The 19,960-nt window shown below is 42.3% G+C and overlaps 1 protein-coding gene across 20 annotated transcripts in view; it reads right to left on the minus strand.

Annotated features, from left to right (window-relative positions):
• The window catches only part of RAI14 (retinoic acid induced 14), a 138,174-nt gene that overhangs the window by 28,124 nt on the left and 90,090 nt on the right, over positions 1–19,960 (minus strand). For 13 of the 20 annotated variants that reach the window (XM_049109387.1, XM_025436451.3, XM_025436453.3 and 10 more), the window contains one exon: positions 5,700–5,788. The exons of the other annotated variants lie outside the window; for them this stretch is intronic. In XM_049109387.1, the coding sequence (XP_048965344.1) occupies positions 5,700–5,788 (89 nt within the window). The remainder of the gene's footprint in view (positions 1–5,699; positions 5,789–19,960) is intronic. 20 annotated transcript variants of the gene reach the window in all.

Raw genomic sequence — 19,960 nt, forward strand, 5'->3', positions numbered from 1 at the left:
GAAAATATGAAATACACTTTATTGGCTATACTTTGCAGTTACAGTTTAAATGACCCATTCTCTAACATGCCTGAGTTTTAAGGTGAATATTACCTTTTGTGTCTTTACATGGTACCAAATTTGAGTGGGATTAGGGGGCATAATGGCATGAAGTCCACCTGGAAATTAAAACAAAAACTAAAAAAAAAAAATTTAATTAATTTTAAAAAAATAAAACAAAAACTAAACCAGCCTTTGGAAACCCCACAGAAAAGTAAGGGTTCTCAAGCATCCTGCCTTCTGAGAACTATGCATTCTGATGTCTCCATACCTCACTCAATTCTCACTCTCTTAAGTTTCCCTTCTTCTAGGAGAACAGATGTTTTATTTTGAAGGTTAAGTGTGCAAAGGGATCAGAGAAAATTTAAGATATGGGTATAAGATACAGAGTACACATTATCATCCAATCTCTGTCTCTACCTCATTGTGTAACAAAACCTTAGATATTTTTCAGTGGACAAATTGCTGCCCAGAACTCCCAGCTTCCCATAAAGCCAAGTGTGGCCACAGATAACACCTTGTCCAGTGAGATCTAACTGTGTGTCATTCATGGGCTGTGCTTGCCCTGTCCCTTGCTGCTGTGGGGATGCAGTGTCAGGGAAAGACATCTTGGGCTACTAGGACCACAGCAACACCCCGGATGATAGAGCAACAGGGGTCTGAATCCCTCACGGGGTGGAGACAAGCTGCCATACCAACTGAGACTTTCAACTGAAAGAGAGAAAATTCTATTTGTTTAAGCCACTCTTACTTCCATATCCTGTCACACTGCATCAGATGTACATGCTCACTAAGAAAGGATGTCTGAAAGCTAATGCTTCAGAGAAGCACTGATAACAAACAAGATTCTTTGGTCTTCAATCTCCTGTTCATGCTTCTGTTCAATCCCATCTCATAATCCAGGGTGCTAAATATGCAAGCACCACCTCTCCCCACCCTCAAAAAAACTCTAGGAGTCAACATTACTATTTATCTGGGAAAAGTTTTTTCTAAAGAAACAGACAGGGCGACGCCTGGGTGGCTCAGTGGTTGAGTGTTTGCCTTCGGCTAAGGGCGTCATCCCGGAGTCCCGGAATCGAGTCCCACATCAGGATCCCTGCATGGAGCCTGCTTCTCCCTCTCCCTGTGTCTCTGCCTCTTTGTGTGTCTCTCATGAATAAATAAATAAAATCTCGAAAAAAAAAATAAAGAAACAGACAGAAATGCCGATCCTGACATCACTGAAGAACAAGAGCAAACAAAATAAAAGATGCTAGAAAAATAATGGAGGTCTAGTTCCAAGCTGGTGCAGTGAGCTTAGGAGTTGACTTGCTCACGTGACCACTACATACCTGTGTGGCGGTAACTAGCAAACAAGCAAGTAAGGAATAGGGGGCAACCCCCAAAACCAAAACTGTAAGTCGTAAGTTTCAACCAGTCTTTGGGTTTTCTTTTTCTGAATTGTACAATGAGAGCTGGCTTGGCTATTATAAATCAATCAATCAATCCTTTTCAAAAGCCTCATGTGTAAAAGATAATAAAGGTGATAAGGGTGAAGTAGCAATAATCATGATCATCTAGGAGCCAAACACAGGGAGCCCTCATGGTACCCTGGGCACTGAGGTGCCCATATTGACCATCTCAGTGAAACCTCAAAGGCCAATCACCTAAAATGATGTGATTGCTGTTATATTGGAACCATACTCGAGGCCTTATGCTTCTTTTTTTTTTTTTTTTTTTTTTTTTTGAGGCCTTATGCTTCTGACAGTGCTTTGCTCACAAGATCGCTTGCAGAGCATCCATAAAAATTCTCTGGTCAGACTTCCAAACATTTAATGTGGAAAGACAATTGTTAAAAAAAAAAAAAAAATAGATGCTAAAAACCCTTTGCTTCTTAAAACTCCTTTTTATATCTAGTCACCAGCTTAAAAAGTAGGAAATTATACCAGTTTGACCATCCTATAGTCTTGATGGGTAAAACTAATAAAAAGGGCCAGTGTAGTCTATTTTGAAAGCAAGTTTTTTCCTAGACATGCTACAGGGCAGTATGATTTATGGTAACAGATTTCTGTACCAGTTCTCAGTGGGTGTTTCGATTGAAGATGGCCATTTCTAGGTAATAATGTGGCTATATTTAAGTAGGTTCACTAAAAAGACAATACCTCTAAAAGCTGAGCCATTTAATCCATCCCTGAATCACCATAAAAGGTGTTTGGGACTAATGATAGTCACCGAGGCATGGTGACTAATGGGTTGTGCTGTGTCTTCTTGAGAAAGAAAGATGGGGGTTGGTGATACAGCAACAGGAAGAACACAGACCCGGGCAGTAAGAGCCATCATGTTTACCTTGTTTGCTGTGAACAAAGGTTGAGAAGTGTTATTCTAGATAACAGAACCAACATTTCATTTCCATGCACGCTTTCCTTGAGACTTTTTCCTTCTTTTGTTCCTACATTCTGTCTGTATGCTTTCAAGAAATCACAAGAAGTCAGTGCCTCATTCAGGCAAAAGTAAAACAACAGGCCCAAAGACTGATGCGCCACCCTCACTCCTAACAATGTTAGGGGAGGGGGAAGTGACTGGCAGCTCTGAGACATTTCTACCTTATCGAATGTTTGGACAATGTTCTGGGCCCAAGTGCTGTGGAGTCCACCAATTTCAATCAGGGTTTAAAACAAAACAAAACAAAACAAAAACAGACCGGGCAGTTCCCATTGGCTGGCACAGAGAAGCAGCCAGGATGAGTCTGCAGTGATCCCTCTGTGCTGCTTTTTGGAGCACAGTGTCATCTCAGTCGGCCAGGCAGTGGGTGCTACACTGGGTGCCACAGTGTCATCTCAGTCGGCCAGGCAGTGGGTGCTACACTGGGGTGTACAGGTCTCAAGGTCCCACACTTCATCAGACTCTTAAAAACTGAATTAGGCTCTGATAGGAAATACAGACTACCCAATGTGCTATATGGCACAAAAATCTTAAGAGTTATAAGTGTTGGAAACAATACTGGTGGAATGTTTTTTTTTAAAAAAGCAGCATGTAAAGTTTATTATATAATGTGAATTCAATTATGTAAAAATGTGCCAGGAAAAGTTTGGCAGGAACTAGAGCAAAATAGTAAAACTTTCCTCTTCTTGTTAAGAGTAGAGGCACTGGTAGGGGCACCTGGGTGGCTCAGTTGGTTAAGCACCTGGCTCTTGGTTTCAACTCAGGTCCTGATTTCAGGGTCCTGGGACTGAGTCCCATAGTGGGCTCCACACTCAGTAAGGAAATCTGTTTGAGGATTCTCTCCCTCTCCCTCTGCCCCTCCCTGTGCTTGCACTCTCTCTAAAATAAATAAATAAAATCTTTTTTTTTTAAATATATTTTTTAAATTTTTATTTATTTATGATAGTCACACACAGAGAGAGAGAGAGAGGCAGAGACACAGGCAGAGGGAGAAGCAGGCTCCATGCACTGGGAGCCTGATGTGGGATTCGATCCCGGGTCTCCAGGATCGCGCCCTGGGCCAAAGGCAGGCGCCAAACTGCTGCGCCACCCAGGGATCCCAAAAAATAAATAAATAAAATCTTTAAAAAAAAAAAAAAGAGCAGAAGCACTGGTTAACTTCTTTATAGTTTTCTGTATTTCACTCATTTTCTACAATGAGCATGAGGGAAATAGTTTTCCCTACAATAAAAAGAGGGGAAGAAATGTTTGGTTATGATAGAGATAACTGGACTCCTGACTAATCTACTTATTATTTTAAAGATTTGTTTATTTATTTGAGAGTGAGTGAGTGCAGGTGCGACAGTGGGGGGGGGGGGTTGTGTACAGAGGGAGGAGGAGAATCTTAAGCAGACTCTGTACTGAGTGTAGAGCCCAATATGGGGCTTGATCTCACAATCCTGAGGTCACAACCTGAGCTGAAACCAAGATCTGTACGCTTAGCTGACTCTACCACCAGCGCACCCCAGACTAATCTATTTCTTAACATTAAAGGCAATGAAATAGAGATGCCTGGGTGGCTCAGCGGCTGAGCATCTGCCTTCGGCTCAGGGTATGATCCTGATCCAAGGATGGAGTCCCGCATTGGGCTCCCTACAGGGAACCTGCTTCTCCCTCTATGTCTCTGACTCTCTTTGACTGTCTCATGAATAAGTAAAATCTTAAAAAAAAAAGCAAAGGCAATGAAATAAATCTGTATTATAGCTCTAATTTATTCACTCTAAACTAATTCCTTTAGCTTAGGATTTCTTAGAAAACTCCATCTACTTAGATGACACACTTCTCATCAGGGGTACTTTAGCCAATCGTCCTGCCCTTGCATATAGGTGGTATGACTTGTAAGGTAATAACAGTAAACTTTAAAAACAAACAAAACAACTAGGTCTTGGATGAGCTTAATCAGTGCAACATAAATTATTTCCCTTAAGGTGGTCACTTCAGGAAACCATTCATTCTTCCACTGGTATTGACATTTCTCAAAGTATTTTTTTTGGAGCTTTCTATGGTGCCGCTCAGGAAAAGCATTCTGTTACTTCAATCATTCCCTATTTTTGACCAAAAATGGTTTTTACCAGTTTGATACCTCACTTACCTGACTTGACTTCAAGTGGCTTTTAGCCTGTCCTAAAAAACAAATCTATTCTCAAAGGATAAAGATCCCCCTAATACTGAGATTAAAAAAAATGCCCACAGACTTTTTGAAAATAACTCTGAAACAAAGTCTTCCTATCATTTTTTGAGTAATAAGAGCATTCTCATAATACCTAACTGACCTGCCCCCCGCCCCCACGATGACTACTCTGAGGTGGCCACAAAGCCTAGATAGTCTATGGAAATAGACTGATTTCATATTCCAGTAAAAACGAACAAAAGCCATTAGAAGGCATAGGTTTTTCAGTACAAAAGAGAAATGAAAAGCCATCAGTAGTTGCTTTGGTCTGGCCAGCAGGAGCAGAGCCCGAGGCTGGAGACCCCAGGGGCTCCTTCCTGTAGAACAATGTTCCTAAGAGATATAACTACACTTTCTTCTCTCTCCATTTGCCTTGTTCATCATTTAGCAACACTGGCTTCACATTAGAATCACCTGGGGAGCTTTATAAAAAAATACCAGGTGGCTGGCAACCTGCAGATAATGGAATCTCAATCTCAGAAGACAGATCGTGGGTATATATGTGTGGGTTGTATGTGTGTATAACGTTCACTCTTTTCCTTCCATTGCCCTCTCTCCCGGTTCCCTCTGCCTCCCTGCCCTCCCCCAGGTTCCCAAGTGACTCAGATGCACTGATGCACAATAAAGGGTAGGAACCATGGGCAGCTGGTCCAGATGAAGATCAAGGCTTCTGTCTATGGAGCACGTCTCAGCTAGCTGACAAAGCAACTCACTGCATTTCATCACTTCATACTATGATTTGTAAAAACAAAAATTAAGCAACATTGCTCGGTCCACACATACAGTCCTAGACAATAACATTTTAAAATGGGCAATAAGAAACATACAGTTTCTAATTGACCACATACAAGGTGAAAACACTGGTAAAGGCACAAGTGATAAAACCATGTCTGAGCCTAGTCATTAGAGGTGATTCTAGGTTCTTCTTTTGGCGTATCTGTAGATGGGAAATTTTCCATAGTGAGTATGTCTCCCCTTTGTGATACCTACTCTTGTGTTGACCTCTTGACTTGAGATAAAGACCACATACCGGCAGTATCTTGGGCAGTCACATCCACGCCATGTGTCACCATGACCCTGAGGCATTCCACATGCCCTTTTGTAGCAGCAAGATGAAAGCTGAAAAAGAGGTAAACATAATCGCCTTAAGCTTTATACTCTTTGGAGTTCATCTTTGTACACTTTCTCTCTCCTGAGCTCCACAACCACCCAGTGAGGAGGTAGTAATAGTAGTAACCTCATTTTAAAAATGAGGAAACTGAGGCTCCAAGTGGATCTGATAATTTGCTCATTGACACTTTTTATTAAGTAATGGAGCAGGAGATAGATCTTAGGTTTTCTTTTAAGATTTTATTTATTCCTGAGAGACACAGAGAGAGGCAGAGACATAGACAGAAGGAGAAGCAGGCTTCCTAGGAGAGCCCAATGTGGGACTCAATCCCAGCACCCTGGGATCATGACCTGAGCTAAAGGCAGACACTCAATCACTGAGCCACCCAGGTGCCCCAGATCTTAGGTTTTCCAACCTACAGATCAGGCTTGGAAAAGATTCAACTACATTATTCATCTCTTTAAGAAACAAAGAGAATCCAGGCAGCCCGGGTGGCTCAGCAGTTTTGTGCCCCCTTCAGTCCAGGTGGTGATCCTGGAGACCCGGGATCGGGTCTGTCAGGCTCCCTGCGTGGAGCCTGCTTCTCCCTCTCCCTGTGTCCCTGCCTCTCTCTTTCTGTCTCTCATGAGTAAATAAATAAAATCTTAAAAAAAAAAAAAAAGAAACAAGAGAATCCAAATTAGATTCAATTCCTAAATAATAAGTAATTTATCAACTTTTTTCTGTTGTCTAGTGCTTTCACCAAAACCATTATTTTTAAGTAACATACTCTATAAAGAGAAATCTTTATAGATATAAATCAATATTGATTTTTAAAAAGATTTTATTTATTCATGAGAGACACAGAGAGAGACAGACAGACACACGCAGGGAGCCCAACATGGGACTTGATCCTTGGTCTCCAGGATCACGCCCTGGGCTGAAGGTGGCGCTAAACCGCTGAGCCACCCGGGCTGCCCTCAATATTGATTTTTGATATAAATAAAAAATGGCCATGGTTCTTGGACAACATCAGTGTCAAATCCACTGTTGTGTTGTAGCTAAATAATGGTAGTTGTACACAACTTTTGTTAGTGGCTAGTGTGTGCCAACCGTCCTATTACTCACTTTTACACATTGTCTCTTTTCATTCTCATAGCAGCTCTTTGAGGTGAGTCCAACACTGTGTCCATTAGATGGCAGGTGTCTACTGCACACAGTTAGGTGTAAATAGCATTAAGGAAAGCCCACAATTAGACTCCAGTATTCACTGACACTTAGGAGTTCAAACTATGCTCAGCATGTATATAGACTTGCCATTAAGTGAAGGGATAACATCCAAATACCATACCAATCATCCCTGCAGAACCCAAGGGTGAAGGGCACTTCTATAGAAGAAGCAAAGCACAATTCCACCGGGCATTCAGGCCCAGAGGCTGAGAAGGCCAAAACCTTGGGAAGGTCTCCTTCCTATGGAGATAGATTAATGAGCCTTCCACTTCTTCTCCTGCCTCTCTTCTATTTTGGGGAGTTACTTTCTCAGGCTATTTGCCATGTGCCATCTTAACTGTGAGCTAACACCCAGGTTGTACTTTTTCACAGGACAGGACCTATAACTGGGGGTCAGGGTCACACCCAAATAGCAAATCCAAGACCTATACCAATTCAAACCCAAGTCCTCTTGACCCCACACCTCCGCTCTGAACAACGAGGCTGAGTGAAGGCAGCCAGATCAGCAAATGAGGACACGTCAGGTCCAGCTGCAAATCAGCCATACCGTAGCTATGCATGTTTGGGAAATAAATTTAATTCTCTGAGCCTGAATTTCCTTCATTGCAAAGTGTGGGGATCGTGTCAGATGATATCTGATGTTTCCTCCAGCTCTAACAACCTTCTATTATTTTGGCTTAATTGGCTCTAATCACACAAACTATTTCTGCACTTGTGCAGCAATTTATATGTCATGTTTCCTTACAGCCAAATCTACTTTGTGGGTGATTTCGCATTACAGCCAAACTTTGATCATATGGAGTGACTTGGGAATGTGGTAACTTGTTAGCTCATGACCAGGAATTCCTGGTTAAATACAACCCAACTAAAAGAACTTCCCTAAAAGGCGGTATGGTAATACCTCTGCTTTCAGCTTTGTTGGGCTAACCTAATTTCAAATAAGTCAAGTTCACCTTTTAGCAGCAAATAGTTTAACTGATCTGGCTGGAAGGTTTCTAAAATTTTTTCAGCATTAGTAACAGTGTAAGTTACATAACTTAATTGCCCTTGAGGACATGAAATCACCAGTAAGAGCCTCAAATATTGATATCTGCCTTCAAGACTATTAATCTAAATGCTCCAGTTTATTAAGCCCTAATATTCATTAATATTTATCTTCTTTTCTTAATGTCTGTGTGTTCGCTCCTAGGATGTTCACTCTGCCATTTCCTATGACCAGGAGAGAGCTAAATCAAAACTATTTGGACAGACAGCCATGTCCTATGCTAAAGATAAAAGTACCAGGATTAGTAAGTAGTGCATGCATGTGCACACGTGCACATACACACAAACATATACATGCATATAGATATGTGACTTGTGATTAAAGTACAATACATGTAAAGAAAACTTCAGATACCACAATTATATAGCCTGCTAAATTTTCACAAATGGAACATATCCATTTTATTTTCACATAAGAACATGGCCAGAGACCCAAAAGACCTCCTTTTATCACCTGCACACACTCCAGAAAGCTCTCCACGGGTCCCTTCTAGTTACTAACCACCCCAGTGTATGTGTTATCTGTATTTTTTTCTACTCTGAGGCTTCTTTGAGTGTATCTGGATTGCACACTCTATTTATTGGGGGTTGAAATTGTAGACACAGATAAGGAAGCATTATTATAAGTTACAACTGTGCATTGATAGGTGGAGTCTGATGAATGCAGCATCCTAGTCTATGGATATAGGGTTTCAGGATCATTCTTTAGAAGGTTAATAAGAATTGTAGCAATAATTATAACAAGGAGGTATTAAGAAATTGGGCTCAAAATCCAATCATATGATAGAGACTTTCTTAGACATTTCTTTTTAAAATAAAAGCCTTTATGTCAACCCAAATCAACCCATCTTTGATGGCTGTAACACATTTTATTGAGGGATCTGTTAATTATGGTTTCACTGCATATGCTTTAATAAATTGTGTGTGTGTGGCTTCATTTTACCCTCTAATTACAGTTTAGATCAGGGAGTGACTTTTCCCCTCTCTTCTGGGAACTTTCCATCTATTCTCCTGCAGAATATTGTATCCTACTGAGAAAATGGAACAATGAGAGTCCTTTCACAATTTTATCCTATATATTTGACCTAACATTTTAGCACTCACCACTCTTACAGGTAAAATGAACAAAGTGCAAATAATTAGAAGTAGATTATATGAGGACAAATACTCATGCTTGTAATTTTATACTGCATAATGTTTTTAGCTAGTAAAATCATTCTTAATTGATGCAATTCAGTTAACTATATCATGATTTCAAGGTGTTTTATCAAAGAAAAGGGAGGAGCATGAAAAGCAGAAAAGGGAAGAGTTGATCATTTTAACCAGAAATTTCTAATTCATTTTTCCAGACAGACGAGGAATTCCACTATGTATCATCATTCCAAGTATGTATTTCCAGGAAATGTGAGCGAAGCCAAGAAACACGACATGTAAGTTTGCTTTCAGGGAATATTTACTAATGCTGTGCATCATCTCTTTGCCTCTCCAGATTTTCCCTCCACCTTTATCCCCTGGGTCAGTGCCCCTGGAAGCAAACCTTTTATGGACTACATCCAATGGGCTGCTTTATCCTCTGGCTTCTGGCTGAGTTCCACCAATGGGAGAGAATTACAAGACGCAGGAGGATGAGAAGAGATCAGGGCATCATCCCCTCTACTCCTTCCCTGCTAGGCCACACACTGGCTGTCTCAGCCTTCCTCTACTTCCTCTATGAAGTTCACAGCTCTGGGGGCCAGTACTGCCAAAGCTATAGCTGCAGCTCTCTCTAGGTTTTGGTAACTGCGCTCTCTGTATGTCCCTTCAGGTTGTGGGGGTGCAGGAAGAAGGGGAGAGAATGTTGAAACAGATTCCCACTGTTACTAGCCCAGGCCTGCTTTCCTAATCCTGCTGGTTTAGTTCTGACCACAGATTTGTAAATAGTTCCTCTCTTAAAGGGTCACCGATGATCCTATCTGAGGGTGCTGGTTCCTGCTGGGACCTTGTATGACACCAGTGACAATCAGGGTATTATTCTGTGTGTGGTCATCCACAGGATGAACTGCTAGGGTCCTGTGGGTATTATTTAAGTATTTATTTATAAGGGCAAATTTGGGCTTTTTAAAAAAAATTCTCCCCACATGTAATTGAGTTAACCACTTAAGATATTTGGGCGCTTTGGCTAAAATGTTTTGATGAGAGAATATGCCAAATCACTTTAATTATACAGAATATGGTATGAGACTTCAAATTAGTTTTCTGATATACTGTTAGGCCAAAGTAGGAGTCGGTGTAAAAAAGGTTCAAGGTTACACCCTTCAAAGCATCAGAAAAACAATGGTCCTACATGAAAGCTGCATGTAGTCTAGAATACCCCACAGTGCAATGAAGGAATGCTAACATTCAGATTTTAAATGGGATTTGGTCTTGGAATAGGTTCTTCGGTAGAGAACTGGAAGTAAAAGAACGTTTAGTAAAATCTTCAATACCATATGCTACATTCTATATTCTATATATGTGTATAGTATACATTCTATACTTTACTCTATACAACATATACTAACGATATACACTATTATAAAATAATCTGTAGGTTATTAGATCTTAGAAAGAGGAAATATAACCATCAAGACATGTAAGGGACGTCTGGGTGGCTCAGTGGTTGAGCATCTGCCTTTGGCTCAGGTCATGATCCTGGGGTCCTGGGATCGGGTCCCACATCGGGGTCCCTGCATGGAGCCTGCTTCTCCCTCTGCCTACAGTAAATAAATTAAATCTTAAAAAAAAAAAAAAAAAAGACATGTAGTTATTTTGGTATCTACTGACCACTCTGATTAGTTCCTTAAAATAACCTATCTTTTATCTAATAACATATCATTGCCATAGAATTTGTCAAAAAATCATTTTACTAACCAACTTGGGACATAGGATCTATAGCCTGAGTTTGCTAAACCAATTACTACATAAAGAAAACCCAAATGGTCAGTGTACTATTTATTTTTTTGAAGATTTTATTTATTTATTCATGAGAGAGAGAGAGGCAGAGACACGGGCAGAGGGAGAAGCAGGCTCCATGCAGGGAGCCCGATGTGGGACTCAATCCTGGGACCCTAGGATCATGCCCTGGGCCGAAGGCAGGGGCCAAACCGCTGAGCTACCCCAGAGATCCCCAGTCAGTGTACTATTTAGCATTTTTTTTAATTTTTAATTTTTATTAGTATTCCCTATGCCCTACACAGGGCTCAAACTCCGCCTTCACCAAGATCAAGAGTCACTTGCTCTACCGACTATGCTAGCCACGTGCCCTAGCTTTGTTTTGTTTTTATGCAAGCTGTACAAATGCGAAAGAAATAAGGCACAGATCAGACAATGACATGATTCTGGCAGCAACTCCCCAACAACCCATCTCTTTTATATACACAGTACCACTAAGAACTAGTTGCTGTACACTTGAACGGCCATCAACTACCAACAGAAAGAGCTGCGTCATTGTGTTAATCCTCCTCAAAGAGAAAGAGGCTGGAAGATAGAGCCTGTCTTCTTTCTCTCATTCCCCCATCCCTAGAAAGAACTTCTTAATCAGAAGTGGAGTAAATGTCATTGTACAGCAGGGCAAGATGGGAAAATGACTTTGTTGTTATTGGTGTGTGTGTGTATATTTAATTTGGACAACCAGTCATTTTAAGGTTTTAACTTCAGAAATTCCTAGTAGCTATAATTTTGAAAATTAAAACATCTGACATTATAGCTTTACTAAAGCTTAGAGGAACAATAAATATATGGAGTCAGATGAGAAAGTCTAACAAGAAATGTGATATTGGGGAGGGAAGACCTGTAATATTTAAGGGCTCAGACTGGATTTCAATCTGTGCTTTGCCATTTATTAGTGTGTGATCTTGCGCAAGAGGTCTATCTCCATTCTCACATCTGTAAAATGGGCTCTGAGGAATAAGTGACTTATATTTAAGAGCACTTAGCAAAATGTGAAGCACATGGTAAATGGTCCCCCCATTTCCCCCAAAAGCCACTAATTGTTACAGCTTTACCATCAGAAGGCAGGGCTGAGTCCAGGATGTGTTGCTCAATAAAAGGATTTGTTTCAATGTTCACAAAATATAGGCTAGTAGAAGTTAAATCAGAACCATCTCTGCTTAGGAAATGAAGAAGGAAAGGGAAAGAATATTACTACATGCATCTCCACTGAATGGAAACTAAGAACAAAGTTGGGGATGACAAAAAAGCCATCCAAGACCAGCTTTGTCTGAAGCTCACACTTGAGCTGCTAACATTCTGGCACCTTTCACGGAAGTGATAATCCTCAAAGCAGGATTTGGCAGCAGCGAGTCATTAGCATTTAGCCTCTGAATGTGAACAAAAAGTAGGGCCAACTTTTAATAAGATACTCAAGTGGGAAGTTGGGTTCAGTTGGGTGGAAAAACAAGATTAGTCACTGGCAGATCCTGGATTTGTAAATGACAGTGAATAGGTTTCTTTTCTTATCCAGTGGCTGATAAAGTAGGTGTCCTCAGCAGTGGCCATCCAAGTGACTGGCGGGTTGGGGGTCACCCCATCTGGATTGCAGGTGGGCATCTAGGGGTTACTACCACAGGCTTAGGGAGCAGATGGTGCCCCTGGTCAGCACAGCACTAACAAAGAGCATGATTGGTGGCTCTAATGTCCTGTGACCCGGATGGCTGGTAAAGGAAAACACCTCTAAAAAGAGTTGGCAGATCTGGGTGAGAATAGGTGAAGTCATATAGGTTGATTAACACCATCTTCTCACCTCAAAACAGTCTTGACAATGTTAACTCTAGGGCACTGAAGCTAACCCAAGTATGGGATAGTTTTCCTATTTCTATAGTTGTATATTTTTGTAAGTATTGCTATAGCTAAATATATCAATTTGCTCATATATTTATACTACGATACCAGAGTATTTACATGCCAGACACTGTTCTAAGCCCTGAGAAACATGTGGCAAATGAAACAAAGCCCTCCTAGATATTGGCTTTTAGTAGGAAGTCTAAAGCTAAACCAGTGGTTTTTAACTAGGGGTGCTTTTGCCCCACCGAAGGGGCATTGGGCAATAGCTGGAGATATTTTCGATTGTTCATGGGGCAGGGGGGTTGATTTGGGCAGACTCTACTAGCATCTAATGTGTAAAGAGGCCAGAGATGCTACTAAACATCCTACAGGCACAGGACAGTTCCCCAAGATGATCATCTAGTCCAAAATGTCTATACTGTCATCATGTCAAAATGTCCATAGTGTTCAGGATGAGAAACTCCGATTAACCATTAAAAATGAATGTATAATGCTAAAATATAAAACTCTATTAAAACAAATTAAAAGACTGAGAAAACATGAGATTTTAATCTTTTTATTGAGTTATAATTCATATGCCATGAAATTCACCATTTTAGAATGTACAATTCAGTTCTTTTCAGTATATTCACAAAGTTGTGCAACCAACATCACTTTCTAATTCCAGAACATTTCCACTGCCCTAAAAAAATCCATTCGGAGTCAGTCACTTCCTATTCCCATGTCTCCCCCCACCTAGCCATCACTAACCTACTCTCTGGCTTTATGGATTTGCCTATTCTGGACACTTCACAAAGACAGCATCATATACAATATGTGGTCTATTATGTCTAGCTTCTTTCATTTGACATGTTTTCAAGGTTCATCCATGTTGTAGCATTAATTTGTCCTTCATTCCTTCCTTAAAAATATTCTATTATATGGATAAATCACATTTTCTTTATTCGTTAATTATGGACACTCGGGTTGTTTATATTTTTTGTTTACCACGAATCATGCTGCTAAAACATTCATGTGCAAGTGTTTGTGTGGACATCAGCTTTTAATTCTAGTGGGTATATACCTAGGAGTGGAACTGCTGGGTCAGTGGCACCCACGTCGAACTCTCCGAGGAGCCCCTGAGCTAGCTTCTACAGCAGCAGCCCCATTTCACCATGCCAGCATTAATACATGAGGGCTCCAATCTTCCCATGTTCTAGCCAAGACTTGCTATTGCCTGGCAAATTTTAATTTAAGAGATGAGAATTTAATTACAACCTAAATTTTCCAGGGAAGCAACATTTAAATCTTTCTCAATGAACCCTTTGAAGTAGTTTTTTCCGTTAATTATCAGCTGAAATTTCCCCTTAGAGGAATATAAGAGTGAATGCAAAACAAATTTAGGTTATCCTTTGGCTTTGTCTCCACGTGACCTTTCCTTTTAAAGACAAGAGATGTCATTCAAGAGTATACAGCAGTGAGTCTTTGGCTTGTTTCTTTTCAGACCAGTCAGGAATTCAGGGGAGGAGGGCAGGACATAAAGGTCCTTCACCCACTCCTCTGACCCCTAGCCCGGTGACAGGCACACTCGTCACCGGCCAGGGATGCAGCAGGGGAGGCTCTCGGGATTCCAGTGCGACTGAAGTGACAGCTCTTCAAGAGCCCAAGCCTGGGGACACAAGCCTTCGGTCCCCGCCCCACACCTACTGAATCCGAAGCTGTGTTGTACAAGGTCCCAGCTGATGCAGGTGCACATGCAGCCCTGCTGTCAGCGGAGGACCAGGTCAGAACCTCACGCCATCGCTTTTGCCAACGCACCCACTGTTTCAAAGTTCTTGCAAAGACCTTGGCTTCGAGAACGATCTCGTGGACACGTTCCACAAAAAAAGGCATCTACGCCTTTTCTAAGTTTCAGTATCATAGGGAATGTTTAGCTTTGCTTATAAAAACTCAGCTGGGCCCTTCCACAGGCAAGTAACTAAACAGGAGCACAAACAGAGCAGCCTGAAGGCTGACATCATGCGACTTTGATCCCTTTGCTGCTTATTGATATTAGGGGTTTCTCTGCTTTTGTCACTTGGAAAGCACCCAAGGTTTCTGTGCGGAAGAGCTTGGTGACTCCCGCATCTCATGCCTTATCCCTCGGGCACCTGCCCCTCCCCACGAGCTGGGCTTTAAAGCTACAGCCCCTCCGGATGAGCTCAGCTTTAACACTACAGCCCCTCCCGACAAGCTCGCCTTTAACGCTACAGCCCCGCCCGCCTGCAGTAGGGGTAACTGTCACCATCCCCATTTTCCCGAGAAGAAGGAAACTGAGGCAGGGCGGAGTGTGGGGACTTGCCCAAAGTCCCAGGACCAACGCCCCGTGGCACTCGGACTGCACAGCAGGCCCTGTCACCGCGCTGAGAAGTTGCACTATTTGTTTAGTTACCTGCAAACCGGGAAATGCGATGGCTGTGCTTTTTTACAAAGCCTTTTTTTTTTTTAATGGAAGTGTTTGGCCCCAAATGCAAATATAGGCTTCTCGGTGGCGCAGATCTGGGATGCCAGGGCTCCCCGAGGGCTAGGAATGTGAGCTCAGGCTGAAGCAGACACAGCCAGCAACAAAGGTCCCTGGCCTGCGAACCTTCCCGAAATAAATGCCTCGGGAGGAGGCTGGAATAGTTCTCAAGGCTCTTAACCCAAAGGGGATTGGAGCTGTTGCTATTCCGAAGCCCGTGAGTGATGGCCTGGAAAGTTCCTTCTATCTTTCAGAGTAATAAACAATTCTGGTTTCTGCCAGCTGAAACATATATTTTGGAGGAAATACAAACTCACAAGGCTCCTTTGAGAAAGACTCTTTTTTTTTCCAGCATATTCATTCACAGAAAATTTCTCCCAAACCAAACTGCTGCCCTTCCCTAAATCCCAGCGCTCAATCCCAAAGGGGCTGGCAGGGGGAGGTCAAGAATGCAATAGGCTGGCCACCTCAATCAGACCTCCCATTCCTCCCACAGCTTCTGCAACCAATTTTCACTCCTCAAATCAAGCAAACCACCATGCCCACACAAAGAAATGACCACACATCAAACCTTACCAGCACTAGCCACACCCAAAGTCCCAGAGTGTTGGAAGGTTCCAGAAGAATAGGCCGATCCAATGTCCTCATTTCACAGATGAAGACACTGAAGCTCAGACAGGTTAGTAAATATGTAAAAGAGCAGGACTCGAATTCACTGCCTTGGCTCTAAGAGCAGTTTCTCCCAAACAAATCCATATCCCTTCTTTTCTTTTAAAACCCTTTATTTCCCAGAGAGGATGGGTCACTATGGTCAGTGAGATTCCAAAATATTTCACAATAATAATAACCAACTTTCCGTAATCCCTTGAGAGCGTCAGCATCTCCCTAACACCTCAAATCACCTATCCTTTAATTGCATTCTTTTGGTAAGACCGATTTCTGGAAGGGGAAAAAATGGATACTAAATCATATTAAATGAGGGAAGCTAGGTATTCAGAATTAGGATTTCAACCCAAGTCCTTCCCATGACCCACCAGGCTTTGCATGAAGAGGCCTGGTTTCCATTCTGAGATCACCTTGTAGCTCTCTCCCTATTCCCTGGTTTATCAAACACCTTCCCAACTCAGGGCTTCACCTTGCTGTTCCCTCCCCCAGGATGACAGTTCCAGAAAAGTACATGGCTTAACCTCTCATTCCATTCAGCAACCTCCTCCAATGAAGGGGTCTGCTCAGCGAGACCCTCCTTTCCCAAGTTTACTCAAAAGTGGCCTCCGGCCTCTTCATTCTCTTCAACGCACTTGACATTATATTAAAGAAGCATTGTTGTCGGCCTCAGTTGACCACACTTTCTACAAAAGCAGAGATTTTGTCTTGCCTGTTGCAATTTTCCTGGCACGTAGATGTGATTTTTTTTTTGTTAATGTAAATTTTTAGTTTTGAATTTGCCTTTCAGTCTAAAGTTTCTGAGTTTCCTTAAACCAAGACACACATATAAACTGGCATGACCACGTTTTCTTAAAATTTACATTAATAGAAGCTTGGTTTTACTCCCTAACATCATATCTTACCATAATTCTCAAAGCATGGTCCCCAGAACAGTGGCAGCAACATCACCCAGATATATTTGTTAGAAATACAAATTCTTAGGATCCTGTCCAGACTCTGGGGTGGAGTCAGCAATGTGTTGTACCAACCTCCTTCCAGGTGATTCTGATACATATTCCATTTTTAGGATATTTGCATGGTGGGAAGAAGTATGGACTAAAAAGTCCATATTCTGGGTCTCCACTCTGCGATCCCCCAGGTATGGTGCAACAAACTGTCTCAAATTGATTGGGCTCAGTTTACTCATCTGGTTCATAGGATCAAACGAGGCTTAGCTCACACTAGATACTATGGTGGGATAATAATCCTTAATCCTCCAAGATCTGGATTCCCATTTCAGATTATAATCTGAGGGTCAGGAAAGCAGTACTGTCTCATAGCTTCTAGTTATAAAAGCCTTGAAAACCGGAATTCTACTCTAACCCAGAGACCAACTCTATGGGCTCAGAGACAAATCCCCACAAGCAAAGGAGTGCGGTGGTTGCGTGGCTCCCAGCCATTTCAGAAGCAGCTCTCATGGGGACTCTGCTCACTGCTTCTGTTAGGAGCTGATGTAGCAGAAAGTCTGAGGAATGCAAACACTGGTTGCCTTCTCCTGCTCGATGTTTCACATAGATGTAATGAAAGGTGATTGGCATAAAGAAAACAGAGGGTGTAAAAATAGGATTACTGTCCTTTAAGGGCCTACAATGTGCTAACGGAATCAGCAACGCAGCTTTGGGGACCGAGCTCTCCTGGGGCCTGGGGAGGAGGAAACACTGAAATGAAAGACCACATACTCTGAGCTAAGAAACCCCATGACACTGAAGCTGAGTATTGGCTCTTTTTCTTCAAGATTGTTTGGTTTCATAAATGCGGTCTAGAAATAGCCCTTGGGCCTGATGAAATCTCCACTGGGACAAGGATTTGTTTCTTGTATTCATGAAAGACACCCAGGACTCTAGAACCTAGGGCCTAGAATGGGGGGTTATTTGCACTAAATTCCTGAAGCTTCCTGACCTGCACTTTCTGCTCATGAATTATTCCAGGGTGACTGAGAGCATCATAGGAGAAAAACCTATGGGAAACTGACATGGTCTTTAAAATGGGTGAAAGAATGAGCTGTATGTTGAATGAATGACACGTATAACAGCCCCTAGCCCAGTGGTGGGTCACTCAATATTAACATGATTAATAGCAACTCCTTTCTTATTAATTGGGTAAGACTGGGCTCTAACCTTGATAGTCGAATAAGAGGGATAAGAGAAGTACATACATAACCAAGACCCAACAAATCCCGGTGGTTTAAGAGAAGCAACAGCAAGAGCAAGCTCAGCCACTTTGGAAATTAGGAAAGGCTTCATAAGCCTGGGCCTTGAGTGGTACCAAGACTTGGTGGATGAGTGGTGGTGGTGGAAGGTGTGAATTTTAGCCACACCCCCCCCCACCCCAGGGGAAATCACGGGTGTTTCTGAAGAATGGGTACATGAGAAGTGATCTTATAGGCCTCATGCTTAAGCTGCCTGGCTGCTGTCCATGTGAGAACCTCCTGCTTCAGGTGCTCGCTTTCGTGGGTTTAGGATGGGTGGAGGTCACTGCATGTGCTGACATCCATGCCCATCGGCCCTTGCTCACAGAGAACTGCATTTCCCAGGCTCTCCTGACCTCTGTGTGTGGGGAGTCCAGTCGGCGGAGGACATAGACAGCCTGCTTCAAACCTGAGCCACAGTGACCCATTTGCATGTCTGAGGTCCTTTCAGTCTCAATATACTTACTGCAGCTTTGAAAAGTTCTAAACTGAAAAATCCTATGATCCCATCAATACTTGATCAATGTTGTTTTTTTTTTTTTTAAAGGTTTTATTTATTTATTCATGAGAGACATCCAGAGAGAGGCAGAGACATAGGCAGAGGAGAAGCAGGCTCCCTGTGGGACACCTGATGCAGGACTCAATCCTAGGACCCTGGGATCATAACCTGAGCCAAAGGCAGACTCAACCACCATCCCTGGCTTTGTTTGTTGGTTTTTTTGTTTTAAGATTTTTAAGTAACATCTACACCCAACGTGGGACTTGACCTCAAAACTCTGTCATCAAGAGTCACATGCTCTACCAATTGAGCCAGCCAGGTGCCCCTACTGATGTAGTTTTTAATTTCCAAATCTGTTCTCATCAATTTGCACTACTGTGGTTTCCAGTCTTCCTTCTAAAGCACAATTTTGCCATAAGATCTGTTCAGCTTTAACATACAACACTATTTCTCTTTAAAGACCCTGTGTCTTATGTTACTTTAACATAATTTACCATAAGTCCAAATATGCCATTTTATTTTGTGCACAAGCATTATGTATACATGCATGTACATGTGTGCATGCTGGGGGGAGAAATCAATCACCATTGGCTCCCGAGGCCTTCCTCAGCCCACCTGGAACCTATCACTGGGTAAAGCCTGCTGGGAAGCTGGGAGCTAAGGAAACTGGGGTCTCACGGCGGAGTGTCAAACACAGGAGTTCTCAGTTTGGTTGACCATTCAAATCATCTGGGTGCTTTAAAAAAAAAACAACATACCTACCCTGCACCCCATGCCAATCACCAACCACCCCACACCCCACATGCTCACATCTCTGAGCGTGACACCAGTATTTTCAAAGCTGTCTGGGTGATTCTAATGGGACTGCAGTTGAGAAGCACTGACCTAGCATCAGGTGGGGCCCTGACCTGGACCTCCAGTGATAAGCATTTGGAGAAGGGAAGGAAACCATAACCGTGGCGTCATCACCTTTCTTTTCAATTTGCGGTAGGCTCTATTCATGCTGTGATCAACACCTGCGCTGCCCCTCCTTGCCCCCATACCCACCCCAATATCCGCCCAATTCACTTTTCAAGACCACCTTCCGGTAGGAAGCTTTTGGCTCCTCCAGTGATCCATCATCTCTCCCCAGCTGGAACTCCTTACGGTTAGTATTGTATAGTTCCACACTTAATTACCCTCCAGTGCTTTCACTGGTCTTGTCTGTTTGGCTAGATGCTATGCATTTTGTGGGCTAAGGCCGTATTTCCTCTTTC

Source organism: Canis lupus, chromosome 4 (genome assembly GCF_003254725.2).
Source record: "Canis lupus dingo isolate Sandy chromosome 4, ASM325472v2, whole genome shotgun sequence".
NCBI lineage: Eukaryota > Metazoa > Chordata > Mammalia > Carnivora > Canidae > Canis > Canis lupus.